Genomic DNA, 26,408 nt, shown 5'->3' with positions numbered 1-26,408 from the left:
ATGTTGGTTTCTGTGTTAGATAAAACCACCACTTCTCTCAGTCTTAAGAAGTGAGCTCCTCTAAGAGATGACCCTTACCTGGTCTGAGCACCTGGATGTCTCTCAAATTTGTGAGTGTCCAAGCCTCTTTCTTTTTTCTTAGTGGCTCCCAGTATTTGAGAGTATGCTGAGACCTGTCAGTGTCCCATGGGGTGGAGGGAATCACAGTCACCTATATGCAGGCTGATTTGAAGCTGGACCCTCATATAGAAACTGAAAAGTATGTAGTTAAGCCCCTTCCAGGAAGAAACTGGGAGATGAGAGTTTTTGCCTGCTCCCTTATGCTGGGCTGAGTATATTGCCACAGGGGAGTGCTCCTGTACCTGCTAAGAACTATGTCTTTGTATGTTCCAGCCCTGTGAGACTTGTAAATGCAGGCTCTGTTGACTTGGCAATCTGGGGGACTTGTTCCTTGGGCAGTGGCTGTAAAAGCTGGGGTGCCAGATGTGTGTACAGGCTCTTCCAGGGAGATACTGGTAATTTGATTTCGTTGTTGAAGTAGGCAGGGGGGAGAATGTCTGTTGGCTCTCCCAGTCTCTGGGAAAGATTACAGCCAGTCCCTAAATGCCTGCTAAATTAGAAGCCTCACACTTAGGTAGCAGTTTTTAAAGTAGGCAAATAAAACCCCTACCAGAGAAAGAGTAGAAGATGGACATTTTTAGGCTGTTCCTAACACACTGAGCCTAGATGGTTAAGTCCCTGTCCTATGGGACTTGTGAGTGTGAGCTCTTTTGGCTATCCAAGCCATGCAATCTGGAAACCCATCCCTTGGGTGGCAGCTGTAAAAGCTGGAGCGTAGTCACATATACAGACTCTTTTCACAGAGATACTAGTGACCTGGAGAAGACAAGAGAGATGTCCAATAGCTTTCCTGGTCTTTGGGGAAGATCAGAGCCAGCCCCTAGATGCCTGCTAGATTAGAAACTTGGCCCACAGGAAGTAGCTTTTAAAATATGTAGTAACTCTTATTCAGGGCAAGGCTGAGAGATAGATGATTTTTGCCTGCTCCTTCTACCCTGGGATCTGGGGTAATAGCCATGGTGAGTGCTCATACATTCGTTAATAATTGCTTCCTTGTTTATAAAAGTCTAATGGGTCTTGTGGACATAAGCCCTGTTGACTTCCAGAACTAGGATTTGAGGAGCCCTTCTCTCTCGTGGGAGTCTTAAAACTAGGATGCCAGATGTGAGATTCAAACCCTTTGTGTTTTAGGAAGAAGCTGGGAGTTGGAGGTCCCCTCCTGTTTGTATAATGATGTGCCAGGAGTGGAGTTTATGGTGACAGTGTGTTTTAGCCTTTCCTCTCTGTTTTGATATGGGTATTCTCTCATGTGTCCCATATGTAGGAGTCAATGAGATAATTTCTGGATCTCTTTCACGGAGAAGGGCTCCATATGTATAGCTGTACATTTGGTGTGTCTGTGGGAGGATGTGTTTCAGGAGCCTCCCAGGTCACCGTCTTGGTTGAGACTATTTCTTTCAGCATTTTCCATAATCAGTACCACTACCCTTCAGTTACCCAGTGTTGAAAGCTCAGCATTTTGTTTGTATGCCCTCTCTTCTTTTATACTTAACCTTTAATAAGTGAGTAACCTCATAGTTCTACATTTATATATATCTTGTATTCATTGTTCTACAATCTTACTCCACTGTCTATTTGAGGCTCTTACTATTTTACAGATATTAATTGTATACCAATTATTTATGAAATATTCCACCAGATACAATAGGGAAAAGGTAAAAAAAAAAGTTTTTTGCTTTTGAAACATTAGTGGGGAAAGATGTAAAAAAAAGTTATAATAATTGTATAACTGTAAAAAAAGAGCATTGCATCCTGTATGGGGGAACCAGGAGAAGGCTCTGAAGGGGAATCATTGCTTAACCAGAACATTGAATAATGTGAAGTTTTCTGAGAAACAGAGGCAGGTCTTGGGCAACATTCTGGATAGCAGGTCAGACCTGTACAAAGGTTGATAATCATGAGAGAACCCAACATATATTGAATTACTATATATTTCATAGTGTGAGAAAGGAAGAGAGTGAAGAAAGAATCAGAACAGGTAAACAATGATCAAATAATGAAGAGCCCTATAAATACGTCATCTATATTTTATCCCGTGCATGGTTCACATTTTATCCTAAAGGCAGTAAGGACATGTTGAATTTTTTTTATTTTAATATTTTATTTATTTATTTATTTTATTTATTTATTTATTTATTTATTTATGAGAGAAAGCACAAGTAGGAGGAGTGGAAGAATGAGAGGGAGGAGCAGGCTCCCCACTGAGCAGGAAGCCTTATTATGTCCAGAACCTGGGAATCATGACCCGAGCCAAAGACAGACACTTAGCTGACTGAGCCACCCAGACACTCAAGGATATGCTGAATTTATAGTAATATTGTAAATTAATCATACTAACCAGTTGGAAATATCATGCTAGCTACAAGGTAAAGAAATAAAGGGACACCAATAAAGCAGAAATTGCAGTAGTGTTAGGGAAAGATGATAGAAATGTTGTTTTAGGGCAGTGACAAAGAGGAAAGTTATTAAAGATATTTAGGAGATAGAGTTAAAGTTCCCTAAATTCACGGACTATATCTTATATACAGTGCCTGCTGCTGTATATTAATCTTTGTTTAAAGATTAATAATTGAGGGTCACGTGGGTGGCTCAGTCAGGTGTCTGCCTTGTTCTCAGCCATGATCTCCTGGCCCTGGTATCTAGCCTGATGCTGGGCTCCCCTCTCAGCAGGAACTCTGCTTCGCCCTCTCCTTCTGCCCCTCCCCTCTGCTTCTGCATGTGCATATTCTTTCTCCCTCCCTTTCTCTCTCCCAAATAAATAAAATATTTTAAAAAGATTAATGATTGAAATAGACTCTTAGATCTATTTTGAAATACCCTACCTTTCTATCTCTTTACATCAAATCTTATCTAATATGATTACATCTCCCCCCTTGTCCCCATCCCCTTCAGGATCATAGAGTCTCAAAAAGTAATAAATTTATAATGGAAGAAACAAGATAATAGTGAATAGTTTATTATTTGCTACCAAAAAATGTGTGTTAGGTAATTTATTTTGGGAGGAACTTCCTACTGTTTTCTATAATAGCTGTACCAAATTATGTTCCCATCAGTAGTGCACAAGGGTAACCTTTCCTCTACATCCTCACCAACACTTCTGATTTCTTGTCTTTTTGATAATAGCCATTATAACAGGTATAAGATGATATATCATTGTGGTTTTGTTTTGGATTTCCCTGATAATCAGTGATAAAAGTATCTTTTCGTGTATGTATTGGCTATCTATATGTCTCCTTTGGAAAAATGTCTATTCATACCCTCTTTTCTTTAATCAGATTTTTTTTTTACTGTCGAGTTTTTTACTGTTGAATATTAGTTTTTCATGTATTTTGGATATTAACCTCTTATCAGTTATATAATTTTCAAATTTTTTTCCCTGTTCAGTAGGTTGCCTTTCAATTTTGTCGATGTGTTCCTTTGCAGTCTAAAGCTTTTAGTTTAATGTAGTCCCACTTGCTTATTTTTGCTTTTGTTGCCTTTGCTTTTGGAATTGGATCCAAAAAATCATTACCAAGACAGATGTCGAGTTAACAGTACACGGTGATGAATGAAGGGGGTGGAAAGGAACAAACTATTTCAAAAACATCAATTTACAACAATGGCCTGAGGGAAACATAGTAGAATAAATTCCTACAGCATACTTTTTAAATTGTATGACTATGAATTTCATTCTATCTGGAAATATCTCAGACAGGCATAGTCAAGTTCCAGGAAACTTCTATATTAGAGAAAAATTTTAGGAAAGTTTTCATATACTATTGATATAAGTGAAATTCTCTTAAATAATCCTCTTTCAAAAAATATGAGAAAAAATTCAGTGGTTATTAGCCTGGATTAGAATTTTTATATTTCAGGAAGCAAGGTAGCTGAATGCCTTTTTAATGAGATATCAACCTGACATGCCAACTGAGGTTCAATCAATTACATTGACTAAAAAAAAAGTAAGCTCTCTAAGACAAGTATTTTGTTCCCTATAGAATTACCAGAGGTTATTTATTGTTAATGAATCAGTTGTTTTTTTCCTTTGGTGTCAGTAACATACTGACATGACATGCCCATCATGAAAACCTGACCAATAGTCATTTATTTTATTTTCATTAAGTTTCTAATTAATATAACTTAGATAAAACTGAGAGACTGCATATGTTCTCAATAAGGCAATTTTGCTGGTTAGGTTTCCCTTCTCTATGTCACCTATTCTAACTTGCATTTATTGCACTGTATTTGGACATTAGATTGTACTCAGGGAGTTTCATCTTGGTTTCTAATTTTCTAGCAAAGGCCTGGTGCTTGGCAGAAATTCAGTAAATTTTGGATTGAAATACTTGCCAACATAGTGGCAACTAGAGTCAGTTCAGTTCCATGTGTATTTGCCAACCTCTATGTGCTCGTCTATTTATAGTAGACAAATCTAAAACACTGAAGTGTTTTAGATAGGAGTAGGGATAGGATGTTAAGGAATTGATCCAAATATCAAGGCAATTCCTTCCTTACGAGGATGTAGGGACTAATAGTTATTAAAGCATCTGATGATGCTATGTACTATTTTACATTGAATATTTCATTAATTTTAAGATTTTAGAACCCATGATCATCCCTTTTCCCATGCGGGATGAGCATGAAATACACACTAACTGGATTTCTTTCTTTCTGTGGTCACTATTTCATAATCTTGGTTAATCAGTATGCATATAATACAGAGAAAAATAAGAAATTTAATGAATAGTAGTTGTATTTCAGTTTGAACATTGAAATATGAAATTACCATGTAAAATGTGGTTTTAGTTACATAATTGTTATATATGAAGGAGAAGAAATGGATGCAGTATTTTAGAAAGAGCGTGAGTTTTGAAGTAATATAGATTTGAATTCTAGATTTAAATTTCTTCATCCTCAGTTATAAAACTTACAGTGAAAATACTTTATAACATGTTTGTTGTTAGAGTTAGAAGATGAGAACTGCTTAAGATGAAGTTTATGTATGGGCGTTGTTTAATAAATGGCAATGGTTGTATTTGTTGCTGCTGCTGCTCTTGCATAAAGAAAAGAATAATAAGGAAATTCTGCTTCTACTTTTTATTCAAGTTTCTCATGGAGAAACGCAGATATTAGTATTAACAAGTATTAGTATTAACACAGGTACTCTAGGACATTGTGTTGGAAAGTCCCCAAGTCCTCAGTCAGATATGAGGATTCATTAGGACTCACAAAACTCAGCATGTAATTATACTTGTGACTATGATTTATTACAGAGAAAGGATACAAGAGCAAAGTTAGCAAAGGTAAAAGATGCATGGAGTGAATTCTAAAAGAAACCAGGGGAGCTTCCCAGAGTTTTCTCTCATTTGACTTACACAGGACTAACTTATGAGTTATGAAACATGTAAAATATTGTCTACCTGGAAGGCTTATTAGAGACTCAATACCCAAGGTTTTCATTGAGGACTGATCACATGGCTCCCTTGGCCTAGCACATACCAAAATTCGAGACTTCCAGAAAGAAAGCAGGTATTCAGCATAAACCAAACTGTTTCCACAGTTTAGGTACTCTGATAAGAAACATTCCTTTCAGTCCCAGAAATGGTCGGAACCATCCCTACATCCAAGATCCCAGATGCCAGTGAAGGGCCTTTGTTAGGATAGTAATCTCAGGCCTGCTATGTCAAGTCTTTCCCGCAGAGACATGCAGATGCAGTATTCACACGAGGTAGTATTTGAGGAACATTTCAAATATCTTCCAAGTAACCAATGATTCACCAAACAAAAAGTCTGAAAAACTATTAATATCCCTCTAGAGAACACTTTAGAGTTGTAGATAGTCACTCAAACTATAAGAAGTCTGAACATGAGTTCATTCATCTCACTATTAAAATTCAGAACCACCTAAAATTGGAACTGCACTCTACCCTCCCTCTCTCCAAAGATCTGGCTTAGTATGTAATTGGTTGCCCCATATGTAGAACATACTGTGTGACGTCTATGGAGTGTTTAGCAGATCAGTTGGTGATGATCTTGAGGTTCCAGTCATTAAAGAATGAGATCATTGCTTCTTGGTGATCCCCCACCCCCATGTATTGAAGAACTCCAAAGCAAGAGAAGAGTCATGCAAAATCAGACTCAAGGTTTTTCCTTAGAAACCCTCAACAGGCTTGGATCTTAAATAATAAAAAGGGATAAGCCTATCTGGCTAGACTTGGTATCCCAGGTAGCTTAGAGATAGTTGAGTTGCAGTTTTGTCCTCTAATTAGATAAATAAATGTCTTCTAGAATTCAACTTTCTTTTTTTTTTTAATTTTTAATTGGAGTTCAGTTTGCCAACATATAGCATAACACCCAGTGCTCATCCCACCAAGTGCCTCCCTCAGTGCCCATCACCTAGTCACCCCATCCCCCCGCTCACTTCCCTTTCCATTACCCCTTGTTCGTTTCCCAGAGTTAGGTGTCTTTCATGTTTTGTCACCCTCACAGATATTTTCACTCATTTTCTCTCCTTTCCCCTTTATTCCCTTTCACTAATTTTTATATTCCCCAAATGAATGAGACCATGTAATGTTTGTCCTTTTCCAATTGACTTATTTCACTCAGCATAATACCCTCCAGTTCCATCCACATCAAAGCAAATGGTGGGTATTTGTCGTTTCTAATGGCTGAGTAATATTCCATTGCATACATATACAACATCTTCTTTACCCATTAGAATTCAACTTTCTTTGGTGGTACTGTCCCATCATTGTTCACTTCCTAAGTAAGGGGTATGAATATTTATATCCCATGCCTTCTAGCGTAAAACACCGGTAGGAATCAGCACAGTGAAACAATCTCCAACTTGCTTGCTAACAGTGTGCCCCATCCCCATGTGCTTCTGCTGAAACTCCCCCTCAAACCCCGCCTGTCTGGCAGTTTTTCCAAGTGACTGCATGTCTCCTCCCACAGTAGACCAGCATGGATCTTGCTGGCCTTTATATTTCCTGTAGACTTGCCCTTCCAATATGCCTTTGGCTGGAGCCCCTTCAAAGGAGGACTACAAACCTGGCAGTGTGCAAGCAGCCTCAGTAGGGTCCAGAACCACCCCAAAGTGACTCCTGCCCTTAGGAAAGGGAAAGATACCACACTCATCAGTCCAACTGCAGCCCCAACAGTGGGCTAGGAGCAGACATCTGGTCTGACTGCAGACCTCAACCACCAAAGAAAGCTTTTCAGGGGACAACACAGGGAAAGCACCTTATAGTTCAGTGCTGCTGCATCTCTGACAAACACATCGCCTCACTCATTGCAAGCCCAAGGAGGCCCCAGACTGGTCCACTAACAATGCAGGGAGCAACCCTGCCCACAACAGGCAAAGAAAACTATTGTAGATTATTGGACTGAAGACAAACAGTTCAGCCACAACAGTAGGGCACATGCAGCACACACAAGGGATACTCCGAAGCACAAGTTCTGGTGAACAAGGAACATTGCACTGCAGGGCACCAGAAGACCTCTTCTTCATAAAGGCACTACTTTCAATAACAGGAGACTTAGCTAACTTTACTAACACAGAGAAACAGACACACAGAATTAGACAAAATGAGAAGATAGAGAAATATGTCCCAAATGAAAGAAGAGGACAAAATCACAGCAGGAGAGCTAGACAAAATGGAGATAAGTAATATGCCTGATACAGAATTTAAAATAATAGTTTCAAAGATACTCACTGGACTTGAGAAAAGATTAGAGGACCTCAGTGAGGTCTTCCACGAAAAGATAGGAAATATAAAAAGGAACCAATCAGATATGAAAAACTCAATAACTGAAATTAAAAATACACTAAGTGGAATAAATGGTAGACAAGAGGAAGAAGAAGAGTCAGCAACCTGGAGGACAGAGTAATGGAAAACAACTTGAATGGGAGAGAGGAAAAAAAAATAGTGAAAATTAGACTCAGGAAACTCAGAAACAAGATCAAGTGAAATAACATTTGCTTTATAGGAATCCCAGAAGGAGAAGAGAGAGAAATGGGGATAGATAATTTATTTGAAGAAATAGTAACTGAAAACTTCCCAGATCTGGGGAAGGAAACAGCAATTCACATCAAGAAGGTACAGAGAGTCCCCAACAAAATCAACCCACAGAGGTCCACGCTAAGACACACCATAATTAAAATGGCAAAAGTAGTGACAGAGAATTTTAAAAGCAGTAAGAGAAAAGGGAACAGTTATATACAATGAAAATCCCATAATAGGGATCCCTGGGTGGCACAGCGGTTTAGTGCCTGCCTTTGGCCCAGGGCGCGATCCTGGAGACCCGGGATCGAATCCCACGTCGGGCTCCCAGTGTATGGAGCCTGCTTCTCCCTCTGCCTGTGTCTCTGCCTCTCTCTCTCTCACTGTGTGCCTATCATAAATAAATAAAACAAAAAAAATCTTGAAAAAAAAAAAAGAAAATCCCATAATACTATCAGCTGACTTCTCAGCAGAAACTTTGCAGGCCAGAGAGTGACATGATATATTCAAAGTGCTGAAAGGAAAAAACCCTGCAGCCAAAAATACTCTGTCCAGTTAGGCTGTCATTCAGAGTAGAAGGAGAGTAAAGGCTTTCCCAGAGGAACAAAAGTTAAAGGAATTTATGACCACTAAATCAGCTATGTAAGAAATATCAAATGGAGACTCTGAGTGGAAAGGAAAGACTATAAGTAGGAGTAACAAAAGTAGGCAGCACAAAAGCAAGAAAATTAAGTATAGTAATAAAAACCAGTCAAAAGATTCACAAAATTAAAGGATATACCTTATGCCTAAAATGTGTGATAGGAAGAGTAAAGAATGGGTTATAGACTACTATATGTGTAAGGTGTAATATACAAGCATAACAATAACCACAAATCATAAGCCAGTACTAGTACAAAAAGTAAAGAGAAGGAATCCAAATATATCTTTAAAGAAAGCCAGCAAACAGAGAACAAGACAAGAAAGAAATAGAGAAGAACTACAAAGAGAACCATAAAACAAGTAACAAAATGGCAATAAATACATACTTGTCAATATTACTTGGAATGTAAGTGGACTAAACACTCCAAACAAAAGACAAAGGTGATGGAATGGATAAAAAGCAAAACTCATCTATGTGCTGCCTGCCAAAGACCCATTTCAGACCTAAAGACACATCCATATGGAAAGTGAGGGGATGGAAAAGTATTTATCATGCAAATGGAATTGAAAAGAAAGCCTGGGTGGCATTTCTTAGAATGGACAAAATAGAATTTAAAACAAAACTGTAACAAGACAAACAAGGATAATATATAATCATAATGGGAATAAGCCAACAAGAAAATACAACGGTCATAAATATTTATGCACCAGCATGGGAGTGCCCAAATACATAAAGCAGCTAATAGTAAACATAAAGTAAATAATTTTTCTAGAGAACTTTAACACCCACTTACATCAATGGAAAGAACATCCAAACAGAAATTCAATAAGGAAACAGTGTCTTTGAATGACATATTGGACAAGATGGAACATTCCATCTTAAAACAGCAGCATATATACTCTTTTCAAGTTCACATGGAACATTTTCCAGAATAGATAATATATTAGGCCACAAAACAGGTATCAACAAATTCAAAATGATTGACTCATAGCATACATCTTTTCCAACCACAATGCTATGAAACTAGAAATCAGTCACAAGAAAAAGTCTGGAAGGAACACAAATACTTGAAGATTAGGTAACATGCTACTAAACAATGAATGGGTAGCCAACTAATCAAGAGGATATCAAAAACTGTATGGAGACAAATGAAAATGAAATACAATGATCTAGGGCAGTCCTGGTGACTCAGCAGTTTAGCGCTGCCTTCAGTCCAGGGTATGATCCTGGAGACCCGAGATCGAGTCCTATGTCAGGCTCCCTGCATGGAGCCTGATCATCCCTCTCCTGTGTCTCTGCCTCTCTCTCTCTGTCTGAGTGTCTCTCATGAATAAATAAATCTTAAAAAAAGAAATACAGTGATCTAGAAATCTTTGGGATGCAGCTAAAGCTATTCTCAGAGGGGAATTTATAGCAATATGGGCCTACCTCAAGGAGCAAGAAACATCTCAGATAAGCAACCTAACCTTACACCTAAAGGAGCTAGAAAAAGAAGAACAAACAAACAAAACCAGTGGAAGAAAGGAAATAATAAAGGTTAGAGCAGAAATAAATGATACTGAAACTAAAAAACCAATAAAATACATCAATGAAATCAAGAGCTTGTTCTTTGAAAAGATCAACAAAATTGATAAACCTTTAACCAGACACACACGCACACACACACTAGAGAGAGTGGGGAGTCAAATAAACAAAATTAAAAATGAAAGAGAAGAAATAACAACCAACATCACACAAATACAATTCTAGGACAATATAATGTAAAATTATAAGCCAACAAATTAAACACATATAACCTGCCAAAACTGAAGAAGAAATAGTAAGTTCACACAGACAGGTTACCAGCAATGAAATTGAATCATTAATAAAAACTGACAACAAACAAAAGTCCAGGACTATATGGCTTCACAGGTGAATTCTACCAAACATTTAAAGATGAGTTAGTACTAATTCTTTTCAAATTATTCCAAAAAATAGAAAAGGAAGGAAAGCTTCCAAATTCATTCTGTAAGGCCAGCTTTACCCTGCTGCTAAAACTAAATAAAGACACTACAAAAAAAGATAAATAAGGTCAATATCACTGATGAACATAGATATAAAAATCTCAACGAATATTAGCAAAATGAATCCAACAATATATTAAAAAATTAGCATGATCAAGTGGGATTTATTCCCAGGATGCAAGGGTGGTTCAATATTCCTAAATCAATCAATATGATACATCACCTCAACAAAAGAAAGAAAAAAAACCATATATGATCATTTCAGTAGATGCAGAATAAGCATTTGACAAAGTACAACATCCATTCATGATAAAAACCTTCAATAAAGCAGGGTTAGGGGGAACATACTTCAACATAATAAAGACCGTATATGAAAAACTCATAGCAAACCTCATACTCACTGAGGAAAAACTGAGAGCATATTTCCTAAGGTTAGGATCAAGACAAGGATGTCCACTCTCACCACTTTTATTCTACATAATACTAAAAGCATACCCACAGCAATCAGACAACAAAAAGAAGTAAAAGGCATCCAAATCGGCAAGGATGAAGTAAAACTTTTACTATTTGTAGCTGACATGCATAGAAAACTAAAGATTCCAACTACTAGAACTGATAAATTTGGTTATGTTGCAGGATACAAAATCAATTTCTAGAACTCTGTCGTACTTCTGGACACTAATAATGATGTAGCAGAAAGAGAGATTAAGAAAACAATTCCATTTACAATTGCACTAAAAAAAATAAGATCCCTAAGAATACTTAAATTTTTAATCAATGAAGTGAAAAACCTGTACTTTGAAAATTATAAAATATTGATAAAAGTAATTAAAGGCAGCACTAACAAATGGAAAGATAACTCCATGCTGATGGATTAGAATAACAAATATTGTTAAAATGTCTATATTACCCTAAGCAATACTCTAATTTAATGCAATCCCTATCAAAATACTACTAGCATTTTTCACAGAACTAGAACAAATAACCCTAAACTTTCTCTAGAATCACACAAGACCTCAAAATAGTCAAATCAATTTTAAAAAGAAGAATAAAATTGAAGGTGTCACAATTCCAGATTTTTTTAATAATAAATTTATTTTTTATTGGTGTTCAATTTGCCAACATACAGAATAACACCCAGTGCAGATTTTAAGATATACTACAAAGCTGTAGTAATCAAAACAGTATGATACTGGCACAAAAACAGACACATAGATCAATGAAAGAGAATAGAAAACCCCCAAATAAACCCATGATTATATAGTCAATAATCTTTGACAAAAGAGGCAAGAAGATGCAACAGGTAAAAGACAGTCTCTTCAACAAATGATGATGAGAAAACTGGACAGCTACTTGCAAAAGAATGAAACTGGACTCCTAACTCTGGGAAACAAACAAAGGTTTGTGGATGGGGAGGTTGATGGGAGGATAGGGTAACTGAGTGATGGGCAGTAAGGAGGGCACTTGATGGGATGAGCACTGGGTGTTTACTGTATGATGACAAATTGAATTTAAATTAAAAAAAAAAAAAAAAAAGAATGGGGGCAGCCCCAGTGGCCCAGTGGTTTAGCACCACCTTCAGCCCAGGGTGTGATCCTGGAGACCCGGAATCGAGTCCCACATCAGGCTCCCTGAATGGAGCCTGCTTCTCCCTCTGCCTGTGTCTCTGCCTCTCACTCTCTGTGTCTCTCTTGAATAAATAAATAAATAAATAAATAAATAAATAAATAAATAAATAAATAAATAAAGAATGAAACTCGACCACTTTCTTACACCACACACAAAAATAAACTCAAAATGTATTAAAGACCTAAATGTGAGACCTAAAACCATAAAAATCCTGGAAGAGAACACAGGCAGTAATTTCTCTGATAATCAGCCATAGCAACTTTTTTCTAGATATGTCTCCTGAGGCAGGGGAAACAAAAGCAAAAAATAAACTTTTGGGAGCTACACAAAATAAAAAGCTTCTGCACAGCAAAGGTAACAGTCAAAACTAAAGACTGGGAAGAGATATTTGCAAATGACTGATAAAGTGTTAGTATCAAAAATACATAAAGATTTCTACAACTCAACACACAAAAAAAATCCAATTTAAAAATGGGCATAAGACATGAATGGACATTTCTCCAAAGAAGACATCCAGATGGCCAACAGACGCATGAAAACATGTTCAGCATCACTAATATCAGGGAAATGCAAACCCAAACTACAATGAGATGTCACCTCACACCTGTCAGAATGGTTAAAATGAAAAACACAAGAAACAACAAGTGTTGGCAAGGATGCGAGTAAGGATCCTTGAACTTTTGGTGGAAATGCAGCTTGAAGCAGCCACTGTGGAAAAATAGAATTACCACACTATCCAGTAATTGCACTACTGGGTATTAATCCAAAGAATACAAAGACACTAACTCAAAAAGATAGATGCACCTTATGTTTATTATCTACAATAGTCAAATTGTGGAAGCCACTCACATGCCCATGGGTAGATGAGTGGATAAAGAAGAGGGATATATATATATAATAGAATATTATTCACCCATAAAAAGCATGGTATCTTGCCATTTGAAATAACTCGGATGGATCCTGAAGGTATAATGCTAAGTGAAATAGGTCAGAGAGAGACAAATACCATAAGATTTCAGTTGTATGTGGAATTTAATAAAACAAGGGGAAAAAAGAAAGTAAAAAACAGACTTTTAACTATAGAGGACAAAACTAATGTTTACCAGAGGGGAAATGGGTGGATGTATGGGTGAAATAAGTGAAGGGGATTAGGAGTACACTTGTGATAAGCGCTGAGTAATGTATAGAATTATTGAATCACTATATTATATACCCAAAACTAATTTAACCCTGTATGTTAGCTATACTGAAATAAAAGAATCCAACATCCAATTTATGCTGTGCATTCATTCTATTTACTGAACACCTGCTCTGTGCCAAGTAAGGTGCTAGGCAATGAGATTAGCTGAGATGAACATCAAGATGAACAGAACACAGCCCATTCGCAATGAATTTATATAAATTAGATTTTTTAAGGTAATAAACAATGAATTTAAAGAAAACATTAAAGAAAGATCTATAATGTGATGAGCACTGGGTGTTATACATAACTGATGAATTATTGAACACTACATTGGAAACTATGTACTATTCTGTTGGCTAATTGAATTTAAATTTTAAAAAAGAAAGATCTGTGAAAGATCACAAAGGCTGCCTCTGGTAGATGTTTTCAGCAAATCATTTCTTTAGTACTATTGAAGATCCAGAATGCCAGATACAGCTTCCTCACTATGAAATAGAAGTATTCCAGTTAAAAAAATTACATCTCTTTGCCACCTGTTCAAAAGGTTTTAAGTATCTTTAAATACCTGGGTGCTTTTTATCTTCCTGTGGTTAAATTATAGAATCTTAGTATGAAAACTTTGAGAGAGATTATAGAATTTTAGTACTGGAATGTATGAGAAATATTATCTAGTCCATCCTCTTTGTTTTTTAGATTGGAAAGATGAGATCCAAACTGGTTCCATGACTTGCTTCATGAATGAAAATCTAAACTAGGAACTCAACTCTTTAGCAATCTACCAATACCACACTGTTATTTTCCTCATTTCTGGGTACAGGGATTTTAGTGGAAGAGGGGTTTAATGGGAGGCATCAGACAACAGATTTTCTGACTCTAATTTTATTTTCAGATAGAACACACACACACACACACACACACACACACACACTCACACACACACCCCAAACTCAAGACAGATGAGATCTGCATGAAAGAATGCAGAACTAATTTAATGTTTTATATGTGGAAAAAATAAGCTATAATTATAAGTACATATTCTTTTCCGTGAATGATCTTGCTAGTTTTTTAGAGTTTTAGGAAGAGCTTACAGTTCAAATGTTTTGCAACACAAGTGTCCTAGCAGGAGAATTCCTATTTCTCATCCACCTTATTTTTTAATCAATAATTTAAGAAGTTCAACTGAGATTAGAGGGTAGCCCTGTGCTGACACTCACTTTATCACCTTTGATTTATTGTCATGAGACTCATGCAGAAGAGCAGAATAATGTGACCAGATGCCAGGCAATTTAGTGCAGGGAGGACAGCACCAGTTGCCTGTCTATTCTCAAGCTTCTCATAACATACGTGTGAGTAAAAGCATCTGTTGAGTAGACATTCCAGGCATATTCTTTTAATTATTGCCAGGCCTTCCTGGGGAAAAAACTTCATTCTGAACTTTTATTTCATGACTACATGTATGATCCAAGGAAGTAAGAGTCAAGTAGTTGTTTAGGGAAATGTCAGAAACTGAAATCCCTCTTTGGATACGGAGCAGACCATCGAGTTACATATTTTAGAAAACCCATATATCCAAATGCCAACAGTCTGAAGCGGAGAAACTGTTGCCACAATACACTATTGTCCAATCAGGACTTTTAAAATAATGAAATGCTTGTCTATATTTTAAATTTAACTGACTATATAAATTTTCCATATTAATTATTGTCTGGCATGTATTCTCAAATGTTTGTTGACTAAATAAATGAATGAGTGAATTTACTTTAGGGCAGTTCTATACTTTTTAAAGTGTTAATGAGTACAGGCTTTCTAAATGTTTGGCTTTTCTTTAGCAAGTCACCAATATTTAAAGATAGCTTATCTTCAATTTTTAGAAACTTTAAATGAATAAGGCTAAGTAGGCACATTCTTAGTTTCAAAGAACAGATAACACAGATGGCTAATCACTGTTTTTATTTACTTGGTCTCGTACATCATTCTATAAAAAAATTAAGAGAACACTCTCTTATATTTAGTAACAGGTATGACTTATCATAATCACCTTGCTACATGGTTTCCTCATTAGGTTTATTTAAATTTGTAGGCACTAGATATTGGTATAGTGATAGTGTCTATATATAATATAAGTGCACCTTACTTGAAAGAGAAGTAGGGTTAAAGAATTTTTTGTAAGGTAAGTCAAATATTCTGGAAAACAAATTATAATAAGCTATATTTTTTTGCTGCCAGAGTGTCCTCAGTCTTTGGTGAGCTTGAAAAGTTTCATTCCCAATCTATCAAGAAAAGATTTATCACTCAGTACAAAGGGAAAGGGATGAAATCTCACTCCAGATGCTATCTCAAGAGAGTCTCCCTCCAGTTGCATTTGGGATACATTCCAAATGCTATTTTCTTATACTTTGGACCTACAAGTCAATCCCCAGAAACCGTGTATACACGGTAAGGAAAAATTTCCTCCCTTTTAGTAAAAAGGATAAAAGATTCAGTTTATCCTAATGAAGAAAACAGTCATTACTCAGACATTAAAAGTAGGTTGAGGATGTGTATCTAGTAGCTACACTAAGTATGACAGTTATATGTTGTCAAAGAGAATATATTAAAAGGGAATCTGCCTTTACTAATTCAGACATACTCTTAGTGATTTCCAGGCTTTTCACAAATGAAGATCATTTTTACAGAGACCAACAAGTGGTAGTCCTGCTGTTCTGTATTTAGCGTACTCTCAGCACCTACCTATTGACTCCCTGACACTTTGTAATAATTCCATGGACCTCAGTAGATTAAGGCTCACATTTAGGGAGAAACTGTGAGCACAAGTGGGATATTCTAGAGGCAGACTGCTAAGATACCATTTTGTTGCAGGGTTTTAATTACAAAGTGACACTTGAGGAAAGAGGAAGAGGAAATGGGATGGAATAGATTGAGAAGTCAAATTGATACAGGCCCTAGTTAAATCTCAACCATCCCTACAGGAAGCTCTGAATCCTTTACAAACCCGTCATGCTGGGCTGAATGACTGGGCTCTTATACTCTAACTTAAGTTCTCATAGTATATGGGCAACCCTGGGGTGTGCACTGGTCAAGAAGGCCCTCTGAAGGTGAAGACATGAAGCTGATGATGGTTTAGGCAACACATGCTTTCTTGATGGAGTATCTGGGTGGCCTCATGTTGGTGTTCAGCACAGTATACTTCTTGTGTTACTTGAGCCACCTTCATATCCTCTCAGGGAGTTGCTTCTTTTAGGTTTCTGGTGGATTCTCTTCCTGAGGGAAAACTTAGAAAAGGACTTAGTAGTACAAATTATAGCCCCTAACACTTCAGCTAACTCTAGGACCATAAGCGATACTAATCTTCTTCCTCTGATGATCAGAGTGAATTAACTATGCCACAAAGGTGACTCTTCCTGCTTTCTGGTGCCCAGATCCAGAGAACTTGAAGTGCTTAAAGGGCTTCTGGAGCTTATAATTCAATGGAACTCTTACTGTGGCACCTAATAAAAATGTGTCTTCTTTCGGGACCAAGACCTCTATTCTGGCAGAGCTTACATTTTGTGGGGATAGAAAGTATAGGGCTCTCCACAGAGGCATTGGGAGTGACAGTAAATGGGATTAATTCTACTTCTGCCCTTAGGTTCCAAGACCAATGAATATTTCCTGTTGGAGATCCAATACCATATAACTGTCTTTGACTCAGAGTGTAGGCTTTTTTATCCTAGAGGGTGGTGCTTTATCCTTAAAAAGTATCACCTCCTAGCTGGCACTTTAACTGCTCCTTTAGCAGTCTATTCCAATGCTCCATCACATTGGAAGCTTCTTGTCATATGATATAACTTCTAAATCCCATGAACATAGGCCCACTTTTACAACCTATTTGCTGTAAAATGAGTATGGTCTGACACATGTTTTTGGGATCTTGTAACATAGATTAGACATTTTGTAAGCTATCAGATACTGCTGCTAATTGAGCCTGAGGATAAGAAAGAAGCCCATTCCCAGAGTATGTCATTTCTGTTAGAATAAATCTTCGGCCTTTCCAGAGTAAATGTGCCTCATCAAAGAATGGTTGGTTGTTTTCCTCAAAGACTGGCATCATTTCATGGGCACAGTGTTGTTCTCTGTTGTTTGCAGTGTGAATATTCAGTGGCAGCAATAATTAAGCCTTTTTATGTAGGAACCCATGATGTTAGGCCTATGCATACCTTCCATCTCTCCCACCATGCCCATTTCATTCATATGCCCATCATCCAGCAAAGATGACTAATGACCAAGACTTGCTGATGTCAACTTTCTGGATCATTATGTATCTTTCCAGGCATTCCTCCATGTTTGACCTACTCTGGTAGGTATTAACATTTGATGCAAAGATCTTTGTACTTTGTGTCTTAATGTGCCCGTCTATATGCCTCATTTTCAAATCCTGTTCCCAGCCTTACAGTCTTCTTCCTTTCAGGTGCCTAACCAGCCCTCTGGGTCGCTCACAGATACCTGTTAGTCTGTATATACTCTAACCTAAAGCCATTTATCCTTCCCAGAATGTGGATGGTCTGGTGCACTGCCAGAGATTCTGCTCATTAGAAATGTTCCCTTGCCACTGCTTTTTAAGTCATTCCTGAGTGAAGCTATAGTGCAGTTTCCATCCATTTTCAGCTTGCCATTAAATAGTAAGTGTCTTAGACAGTTCAGGCTGCTATAATGAAACACCATCGTCTGGGTGGCTTAAACAACAAACATGTATTTCTCACACTTCTGGAGGCTGGAAAGTCCAACATTAATCCCATCATGAAAGCGCCATTCTCATCATGTAATTACCTCTCCAAAGTTCTACCTCCAAATACCATCACATTGGAGATTTGACGTATGAATTTTGAGAGGACACAAATATTCAGTCCATAGCACTAAGCCTGCCCATCCATAAACCAAGTTTGGACTTTTCAAGTAGCTAGTCATAAGGGATCTCCCAGATAGCCAAAGGTTTCTGCTAAAAAGAGGTCCTGCGTGGGGATCCAGACTACTTGTTCATTCAGTTTGCTTCTACCTCTCTCCTCCTCAGGTTCTAAGCCAGATTGCACTGGAACTGCTCACCTTATGTCTAACACAACTCAGCTTATGATAGATAGATCCAGAAGCATGGTCATTTGGTGTCCCATGGTTAGGTCCTCAGTATTTATTAGAGCCAAGTAGCACATTAGAATTAAAACACATATAATTCTTTATCGCAAATGGCATGACCTTGCTACATAATCCAAGGAGCCTGTTGTGTCCTTTCTATCAAGACTTGTTGTAAGCTCTGCATGACTTTCTTTCCTATCTCTGATGTTTCTAAAACTATAGGGTCTGTCCAGTCATGTGACCCAAGTGACAGAGTTGCTTACCTCACAGTTTAAACCCACTTTAGGAGTTTGCACAACCTCTTGAGATCCTTGCCAGAGTGTTAAATCCTATATCTTTGAAAAGTGTTCTCAAATTAATAAACTCTTATATCCAATTTACATTATATTTATATTTTTAGATTATGTTATGGCTCCCTTGATTAAGTACCTCTAAAATCAGGTTGCCATATACTCTCCCAACTCCTACTAGTGTACATTGGCTAGATCTTTCATTCATTTAGGGTAGTGTCTCTCCCTCTTAAGTCAGGCACAGCAAGCTCGCAGATGGGTTATGCTATGACTTACTCCTAGTATGTGGCATAAGGGCTAAAAGAGGATATATGGACAAATCCTAATCGGGTACATGTTTTCTTAGAGGGGAGAGTGCTACCATTAATGAGAGATAAGCTACGTCTTTAAGCTCATAGAGTCCAAATGAGTCTGATGGTTCAAATCTTCAGGGACCTTTATCCAGATGTCCCTGTGATAAGTGTCAGGGTCCCATTTTTATTTTTTTCCCAGCAAAGGCCTTGACTTGTTCTAACAGAATTGTCTTGGTTAGATGTTTAACCTTCCCTGGAGTTTGACCACTCTATTGAATCCTGGGCTTTTGCTCAGTTTCTCTGTCTTTCCACTAGAGGAAATGAGAGCCCAAACAATCCTCTAGGGAGCTCTGGGGAATATAGGGCCCAACAGAGTAATCCCATATTAGGCAAAAATGGACATGCCTTTATACTCTCACTTTAGTTAGTCTTTGGATGTAGGCCTCTCTGCTAAAGCCTGGACTTTGAAGAAGTTGATTACAGGGGCAAGAATATCTTTCTTAAAGAGCAATGTGGGCAGTTCATCTCTGTTTCCACCACTATTGCTCTGTCTCATTTGTTTACTTATTCATTCAACATATATTTATTAATTATGTATTCCAGGGAGTATGCCAGGTATTAGGGATATAGTATCAGATAAGACTTTATCCTTGCTTTACAGAGCATTGCAGACTAAAGAACTTGAGGTTACATCTTCCTAAATGGCAAAGGATGAGGCACAATGGACTAAAGTTGCTTAGTCCAAGTCACACTAGCAAATATATCCTTAGCTTATTGATTTCATTCGAAAATAGAGGTGAAGTGATCCAAAGGTTAGCTTTTTAGGAACAGTGATGTATTTCCAAATAAACAGAAAAGGTCCATTCATGTTTGTCAAGTTATAAAATTACCCCTAAATGAAAAGGCCTAAGGAAACATTATGGAGACACACACACACACACACACACACACACACACAAAATAGACAAATCCTCCTTTTATTATTTTTTTAAAGATTCTATTTGAGAGAGAGAGAGAGAGAGTGCTCAAGTAGGGGCAAGAGCAGAGGTAGACGGACAACTAGACTTCGCGCTGAGTGCAAAGCCTACACAGAGCTCAGTCTCATGACCCTGAGATCATAACCTGAGCTGAAATCAAGAGTCAGATGCTTAACTGACTGAGCCACCCAGGCACCCCGACGGTATCCTTCTTTTGACAGTACACTTTCTTTTATAGTCAATTCCATGAATTTTCTTTTTTTCACCCTGCTTTCTAAATGTTATAGTTTTTGGCCTTTCCTTTTCTCAGTCCATGTACTCTCCCTAATGATTCATCTACTCTCTTTGTCTTTACTATCTTTTTGCTAATGATTCACAAATCTCTTTTCCTTAGCTATAGAGCTGTTTACTCAATTGTGTTAGAATATTCCTACCAGAATGTCCAATATATATCTCATATTCATCTTACAATGAATTCCTCTTTCTTACCTAGAAAAGGTAAGGAATTCCTCTTTCTTATCCAGGTAGATTACATACATTTTATTTCTACTTTTCTATATCTTCCCTATATCTGTCTAAACTGACCATAGTCTGTATTTTCATTGTCTTGGACAAATATAAGAAAGTATGAGATCTTAAGGTAGAGAACTAAATATTAGATATGGAAGTACATTTTCCCATCTAGAGCTTAAAGTTGTTATTTCTCATGTCTGTCCAGTCTTCTCTTTCTCCTACCCTTAAAATTTTGTATGAGATTGAATCATGTAAAATTACTAATTTTTCAGGTAAAAAAGTAAAATACCAGCAATTTCATTATAGTACAAGCAAATACTATTTTTATTGTGCTGAAATGACCTCTAAAATTTTTATTTTTAAAGAGAGTAAATGCAATAACACTAATATATGCAAACATTGAAGGTAATAGGTTTCTAAGATAAAACAGAACTACATCCTGGAGAATTAGCCTTATAATATTCCATTTTTGAGTGAATTTAAAGAACTTTGGAGTCTGAGATTATTTCTTTTGTCTTATAACTACAATTGTTTCCTCATTGAAAACAAAATTTGAGACAATATAGACAAGTTCTAAACCACAAGGCACAATTGTCAAGTCTAAGAACTTTATATAAAAAGATTTTTAAACATTTTAGTTTCAACTAGGAAATATTCTAATTTTATGCCAGTCTAGTGAATAAGAAGGATGTGGTTACTTTAAAAAATAGAACTAGTGTATTTTAAAGCTTTTACTGTTTTAGAAAAAAATAATACTTCTTTTCAGTTCTAACAAGTGATTTATTATACATAAGGCTTTTTGGCCTTCTGAATTTCTGCTTTAGCTAACAAAATCTGTAAATAGACTATTACATATCCTATTTTATAAAAAGTGAAATGTTTTCAATTATTGTAGAGTTGTCTAGCTCTTCACACACAGCATGGTTTGGCTTTAGGGTTTGTCATTTTCTTTAATGTATGTTAGACATGGAATCAGGGTTTTGAAAATTCTTGGTCAAAAAGATATAAATTGCTGATAATTCTTATAAATGAAGGCTACAACTTCAATGACTGCTCTGTTTGTTCCCTTAAACACCCAAGAAAAATGGTTTCGGCTTTATGGGCCATACAGACTCTGTCTCAGCTACTCAACTCTGCCTTTGTATGGCAAAAGTAGCCATAGAGAAGAAGTAAACAGGTGGGCATTTCTGTGTCTCAGTGAAACATTTACAAAAAGAAGTAGCCAGTCTTTGGGTTCACAGTTTGCTGACTGCTACTTTATCTGATATCCTATAGTACTTTATCTTCTTAAAATATTTTTGCTATCTACTTTGTATTTTAGTTATTAGTTATTTCTAAATTGAGTAGTATCGTGTCTTATACCTGATAGGTAATCAATTACTAATGAAATAAGAATGAAGTTTTATAATTTTCATTTTTGGGAAAATGTACATCATTCCAACAACACTAATTTAGAGTTTTCTCCAGAAATGGATAACTTGAAAATAGATATAAGAAACTAAAGAAGGGACGCCTGGGTGGCTCAGTGGTTGAGCCTCTGCCTTTGGCTTAGGGTGTGATCCGGGATCCTGGGATTGAGCCTGCTTCTCCCTCTGCCTGTGTCTCTGCTTCTCTTTCTGTGTCTTTCATGAATAAATAAATAAAATCCTTAAAAAAAAAAAGAAACTAAAGAAAACTGTTGGGAGGAATCAAGGTCTTAGTAAATTATTTATGTTCTCCTAATTTAAGTTTCATTGAAGATTCCCTATGGACAAAGATGTAAGCCTGTGAACTGCCTATTTTCCAGTGAGAACCTGTCTCTTGCAAGTATGTTCCTTTGATAGACTGCACCTCCTAATACTTATATCAGGAGAACAAACTCAGATGCCCTATTGAGAGCAGGCAGGTAGTATAAAGTAGTGAAATAGGTCAGATATAAGAGACAAGAGCAATTGATATGGACTATGATGAACTGAAGAGTGCATCTAAGTAGCAACTGTTGCTTAGATCCATCCAGATTTGCCTTTGAAAATACCTTTGATGCTTGCTAGGTCATCTGAAACAAAGAATCTTGCCAGTCTTTATATAGAAAATCTCTGGATTTTTTAAGTCTTAGTACCTAATTCAGTTTCTGTTAATTAGTAAGCAAGGGCTATAGGCTAAGCAAAATAGTTCTGTAGGTGACATTGTTCTGGTATACATGGTCAGTATTGGAGTAAGTCAAATGGGCCTACTCCATTCACTCACCCAGATTATGTGTTAGGAAAAGGGTTTTTCCTCTGGGTCAGTACTAGTCTGTGTTTGGGTTCTGCTATTTTGCTTACTGTCTCACAAACAGTTATATTTCATTGTTCTTCTCAGATTTGATTAACTGACCATTGATCATTAATTGTCTCAGAGTAAAAGTGTTAATGCTCTTAAAATTAATAATCATAGAAATAAATTATTAGATCACTTCCAACTGGATATAGCCAGCATAAATAACATTAGCATAGTGTTTGAGAATATGATCTATGCTGTCCGGTAGAGATATAATGTCAGTCACAAATGTCATTAACATTTTTCAGTAGCCATATTTACAAAGGTAAAAAAAATACAGATGAAATTGATTTTAGTAATATTTTATTTAAACCAGTATCTCCAAAACATTATCATTTTAATTTGTAATCAATTTAAACAATGATTTGATTTTTTTCATTCTTTTTGTAGTAAATCTTCAAAATCTGATGTCTTTTACATTTATAGCGCATGTTAGTTTTGACTAGCTACATTTCAAGTGCTCAATGGCCACTTAAACTCATCCACACTACTTAAACATAACCACCTCAGGAAGCTACTTATCTCACCTGCCTTGTCTAGAAGGGCATTAGGATACTACCAAATATGGTGGTTGTGAGGAACACAACATAGGAAATGCTTAATATATGTCAGTGTATCCATGATCAGTAGGTAAGGAGGTAGGTAGAGTGAGAGAGAGATTGATATGGATAATGATACAAATATATGTGGATAAAATCATAGCCTATGCACTAACTTCAGTTAGCTTCAATACAGCAAACCTTTTTTCATGATTTAGGTGACTTCTATATGCTAACGCATATTATTATATAATCTATTCAAGCAGGGTCTTTGCTTGGTAGCTATTGAAGAAGAAAATGGTTCATATATCTTTAAACAATAGTAGAAAAGGGCTTCATAATTGAAGATAGGAGAAAGATTATGCTGTTGTTGTAAAGCTTATTCTAGGCTATTCTTTTTGTTTTCTGTATTGCTTGAAGTAGAATCCATAGAGACCAGGTAGATGAACACTGAGTCTTGTTCACTGTGAAATAATGTTACTGATTGCTTTCTATCATTTTTTTAGCACATTAAAATCATCCTTTATTTAAGCTGTTTACTGTGTCTAGAACCCTCTTCCTCCTCTCTTCTCTTGGCCAACTGGCCTCTTCTTATTCCTCAGCCTTCAGATTAGATGTCATACCTGAGGTTTACCCTGACCATCTTTCCACAGGTCTTTTCTTTCACTCTACCTCATTATAACAGTTGTTTCCTTTATGAGCCAATGTGATGATTTGTAATAATTCACTTTTTAATGTAGTTGTTTTGGGTCTTTGTATAAGACTTTTTGCCTTTTGAGGGAAGGGCCTAGGTCTGACTTGCTAATGAAATCTTAGCAAAGCAATGTAATACAAACACAGAGCAGTTACCAAATATTTCTTGAATGACAATGAATTAATGAATGGGTGTGTGCTAATATTAGGAATTTTCAAAGAAGCCACAGAAATGACTTCTTAAGCTGATGTATCTACATCAAGAAGTTATTAAAACTACAGTTTTTAATAACATCCACTGGATTATAAATTCCACAAGGACGGGGACTGTGTTTGGATATGAAACTACGTGCCTCCCAGCACAGGGGCTGCCACATATTAGGCATTCATATATATTTGTTGATTGAATGATTACTTTTTGATATGAAGTCACAGGCTGGACATCTATACTAGAAGGAATTTTACTCTAAGAATTTAGGGTGGGTTAGAAAAAAACAAGGATAATAGGTGATTTAAAATCAAGATGCAATAGCAATGCAATAAAAATGTATATTTTTTCTTATATTTTTTTTCTAAAAGGGACCTATTGGTTTACCTGGAGAAGTTGGGATTACAGGAAGCATTGGTGAAAAGGTAATGTCTTTCTTTTATTTATTTATTTTTTAATAATAAGAGTTCCAGGCTAAACTCAAATGAGAGATATTCATATGGTACTTTATGTTAATTAGAAATCACTCATAACTTAAAATACATCACCTGTCTTGAATATCTTAAATATATTGAAACATAGCTAATAGGATATATGTTTCTAATTTTTAAAGGGCAGACTACTCTTTAGGTTGCAATGATGTGGTCTGAAGAGAAAAGAAAACTGATGGTCCATGCTTATGACTAGACCATATTTAAATCTACTTTATCAGAGCAAGCCCCCTAAAGGAAGCAGTTTTGAAAGGAATTAAGTTATCCCTTTACCTGATCCAAGTCTCAGTCACATTTTTTTTTCTTTCCATTTAGAATCCAGTATGCAATTATCCATGGATATTACTGGCTATTGTAATGGAAATTGTAATTTGCTTAAAGATTACCTAGAAATCATTGCCTTGGGAGTAATTTTCCATGTTGAGTTTCAAATTTAGGAAGGTTTTTAAAAAATAAAAATAAAAAAGTAATTCTTTGTTTGAAACCACCAAAGGCATTTAAAATTTTTTAATGGAATCTTATAACAGACTAGTAAAGCAAAAATTTTGGGTCTTTGTCTAAAACATGATTAACTAAATATAAATTGTAAACATGATAGTCTTCTGCAATTACTACATAAAGCTGCTCTGTAAATAATTAAGTAGTGCCAGGACTAGAAGTAAATTAGATAATATTCCAGTTATTTCCACCTAAAATTTTTAGTTTAAGTCAAAATCAACATGTCTAAAATGTATCACTTTTTCCCCACCTTTAAACTGGTCTCTTCCCAATAATCTCATGTCTTTTAGTGTGCCTTATCCCAATCTCAATTCTTCCAGTCTTCTGGAATAAACAGAGTGAAATCCATATTTGCTTTCCTTTTTCCTCCATTTTCTATGCCTAATCTTTTAGCAGGAGTTAGAGTTTTTTCTATATAATTCATCTTTTCTAATAGTCAATCCAAAGTTCACCCCCACCTCCAGACATACTCTTATTAGTTTATGTTAAATTTACCCCCTGTCAAATTTACCCTGCCCTTCCCTTTCTATTCTCTAATCTATCCTATCTACAAGCATAGAACTAATTTTGATGGGTCATGATGAAACATTTTGAAAAACCACCATTAGCTCCCTATTATTGATCCTATTAACCCCTCTACTTTCTTGTCAAACTACTACATAATTTCGGCTTAATCAATTCATTCAAAAATTTTTCTACTATTTTCCAATATAAATCTTTCTCTCTCCCCCATCTCATATACTATCAACATGTTCCTATCCCTATTCTTACTGGGTTTTGTTGGGTTTTTTTGTTGTTGTTGTTTATTTGTTTAGACTATCGTCTCCCCTCCCCTGTATTTATTCAAAGCCAAACTGTAGACTCAAATTCTCATCTCCTCTATAAAGTCTCCCCAGATTCCTCTAATCCTTCCTTATTTCTTCCCTTCCTGGATGTAGAATA

The 26,408-nt window shown here is 36.4% G+C and overlaps 1 protein-coding gene across 1 annotated transcript in view; it reads left to right on the top strand.

The window, feature by feature from the left end:
* Positions 1–26,408, top strand: part of COL24A1 (collagen type XXIV alpha 1 chain) — a 384,669-nt gene that overhangs the window by 184,923 nt on the left and 173,338 nt on the right. The window contains exon 26 of the mRNA XM_055339781.1: positions 24,849–24,902. Within this exon, the coding sequence (XP_055195756.1) occupies positions 24,849–24,902 (54 nt within the window). The remainder of the gene's footprint in view (positions 1–24,848; positions 24,903–26,408) is intronic.

Source organism: Nyctereutes procyonoides, unplaced genomic scaffold, assembly GCF_905146905.1.
Source record: "Nyctereutes procyonoides isolate TBG_1078 unplaced genomic scaffold, NYPRO_anot_genome, whole genome shotgun sequence".
Taxonomy (NCBI): Eukaryota; Metazoa; Chordata; class Mammalia; order Carnivora; family Canidae; genus Nyctereutes; species Nyctereutes procyonoides.
The sequence above is the reverse complement of the archived record's forward strand: the minus strand, read 5'-3'. Positions and strand labels throughout refer to the sequence as shown.